Here is a 1,554-nt window from a genome sequence, read left to right on the forward strand (position 1 = left end):
GAGGGAAGAACAATACCAGAGTAAAATCAAATAGGAAGAAAGTGATAGGCGTGTTTACACTAACAGAAATAGAGTTCGTCAGTTAGTGGAAACTGATGACAACAGCAGAGAAAACTCTGGAGAGCTATAAACTGCGTAAAATCAAGTGCATCGGACGTTACAGAAAATACTCAAGAACTATGGGAAAAGGGGAAGTCCCGGAAGTGTGGGGGAGGGGCGGCGTGGAGAATAAAGGATGTGACGTCACTGAGATACCTAACTCCGCTCTTAGCAACTCTGTTAGCAACGCTGTTTTTCTTCCTCCGAAACAACAGGTGAGACTTCCCCTTGGATACTTGCCCATGCTTTCTAAAGTGGCTCTCCCAAACCTACTTTGTCCTAACTCAGTTTTCTGTGATTCTCAATACAGTAAAGATAAGCCTCTTTGAATATGGAGGCCGCTGCGGACCGCCAGGCCGAGACCCGAAGCCCGGTGGAAAAAGACAGCCGGCGGGCAAAAAAAGACAGCCCGGCGAAGACCCAAAGGCCAGCCCAAGACACCTCAATCATGTTGAAAAATAACGCAGATACAGGCAAAGTTCTTGCCTTACCAGAGCACGAGAAAAAGCGCAAGGAATACTTGCCAGCAGAGTCCGTTAAGATCCTCCGTGACTGGATGTATAAGCATCGGTTTAGGGCCTACCCTTCAGAAGCGCAGAAGCAAATGCTGTCAAGGAAGACCAATTTGTCTTTGTCGCAGATTTCTAACTGGTTCACCAATGCTCGCAGACGCATTCTCCCGGATATGCTGCAACGGAGTGGAAAAGACCCCATTGTTGGCCACAAAACGAGCAAAGATGCCCATGCCACCCACCTGCAGAGCACCGATGCGTCTGTGCCGGCCAAGTCAGGGCCCCCTGGTTCAGACAATGCACAAAGCCTGCCCCTGCGGTCCTTGCCAAAAGGCCAGATGTCAGGAGAGAAGATACCAGATCCGGGGTCGGCCCCTAGCCAGAAGCTCACCATGATAGCCCAACCAAAGAAAAAGGTCAAAGTTTCTAACATCACGTCCTCGTCTTCTCCAGAACCTGTGTCTCCAGAGGAGTACGCCGACTTCAGCAGCTTCCAGCTGCTAGTCGATGCAGCGGTACAAAGGGCTGCCGAGCTGGAGCTAGAGAAGCAGCAAGAGCCTAATCCATGATTGATGATGTCCCAAAAATCCAAGTAGTCGGTGCCTTATCTACTGTGGTAAACCTGTTTATGTTCACCCTAGCTTATTTGTCTGCTTACCTTTTATAGAGGCATTTTTCTTTCTAGTGGTTTTATGAGAACCAATCTTAATTATTGGGACTAAATTCTGTGAGATATTTCAGTGTTTCCAGGTGACAGACACTGAGGTGCCATCATGATGAACACTGTAGCAAAGATTTCTTCCTCTCCTTCCCACTGGATTTGAATTCTTTAGACCATCAGACTAATACATCTGAGATTAAACGTCAAGCTGAGATTTCAGAGACAAATGTTTTGGCTTTCTAGTCAACTTTCTTAATCCCAGGGTTACTACATATAGTAAGT

General features: G+C 47.2%; 1 protein-coding gene across 1 annotated transcript; it reads left to right on the forward strand.

Moving 5' to 3' along the window:
- Positions 1–227: 227 nt before the first annotated feature.
- Positions 228–1,249, forward strand: LOC108525288 (homeobox protein TGIF2LX). The gene is made up of 2 exons (XM_017866313.1): positions 228–314; positions 410–1,249. Exon 2 carries the CDS (start codon positions 431–433, stop codon positions 1,178–1,180), a length of 750 nt encoding a protein of 249 aa, XP_017721802.1. The 5' UTR covers positions 228–314; positions 410–430; the 3' UTR covers positions 1,181–1,249.
- Positions 1,250–1,554: the final 305 nt, after the last annotated feature.

This window comes from Rhinopithecus bieti, unplaced genomic scaffold (genome assembly GCF_001698545.2).
Source record: "Rhinopithecus bieti isolate Rb0 unplaced genomic scaffold, ASM169854v2 scaffold_32563, whole genome shotgun sequence".
NCBI lineage: Eukaryota > Metazoa > Chordata > Mammalia > Primates > Cercopithecidae > Rhinopithecus > Rhinopithecus bieti.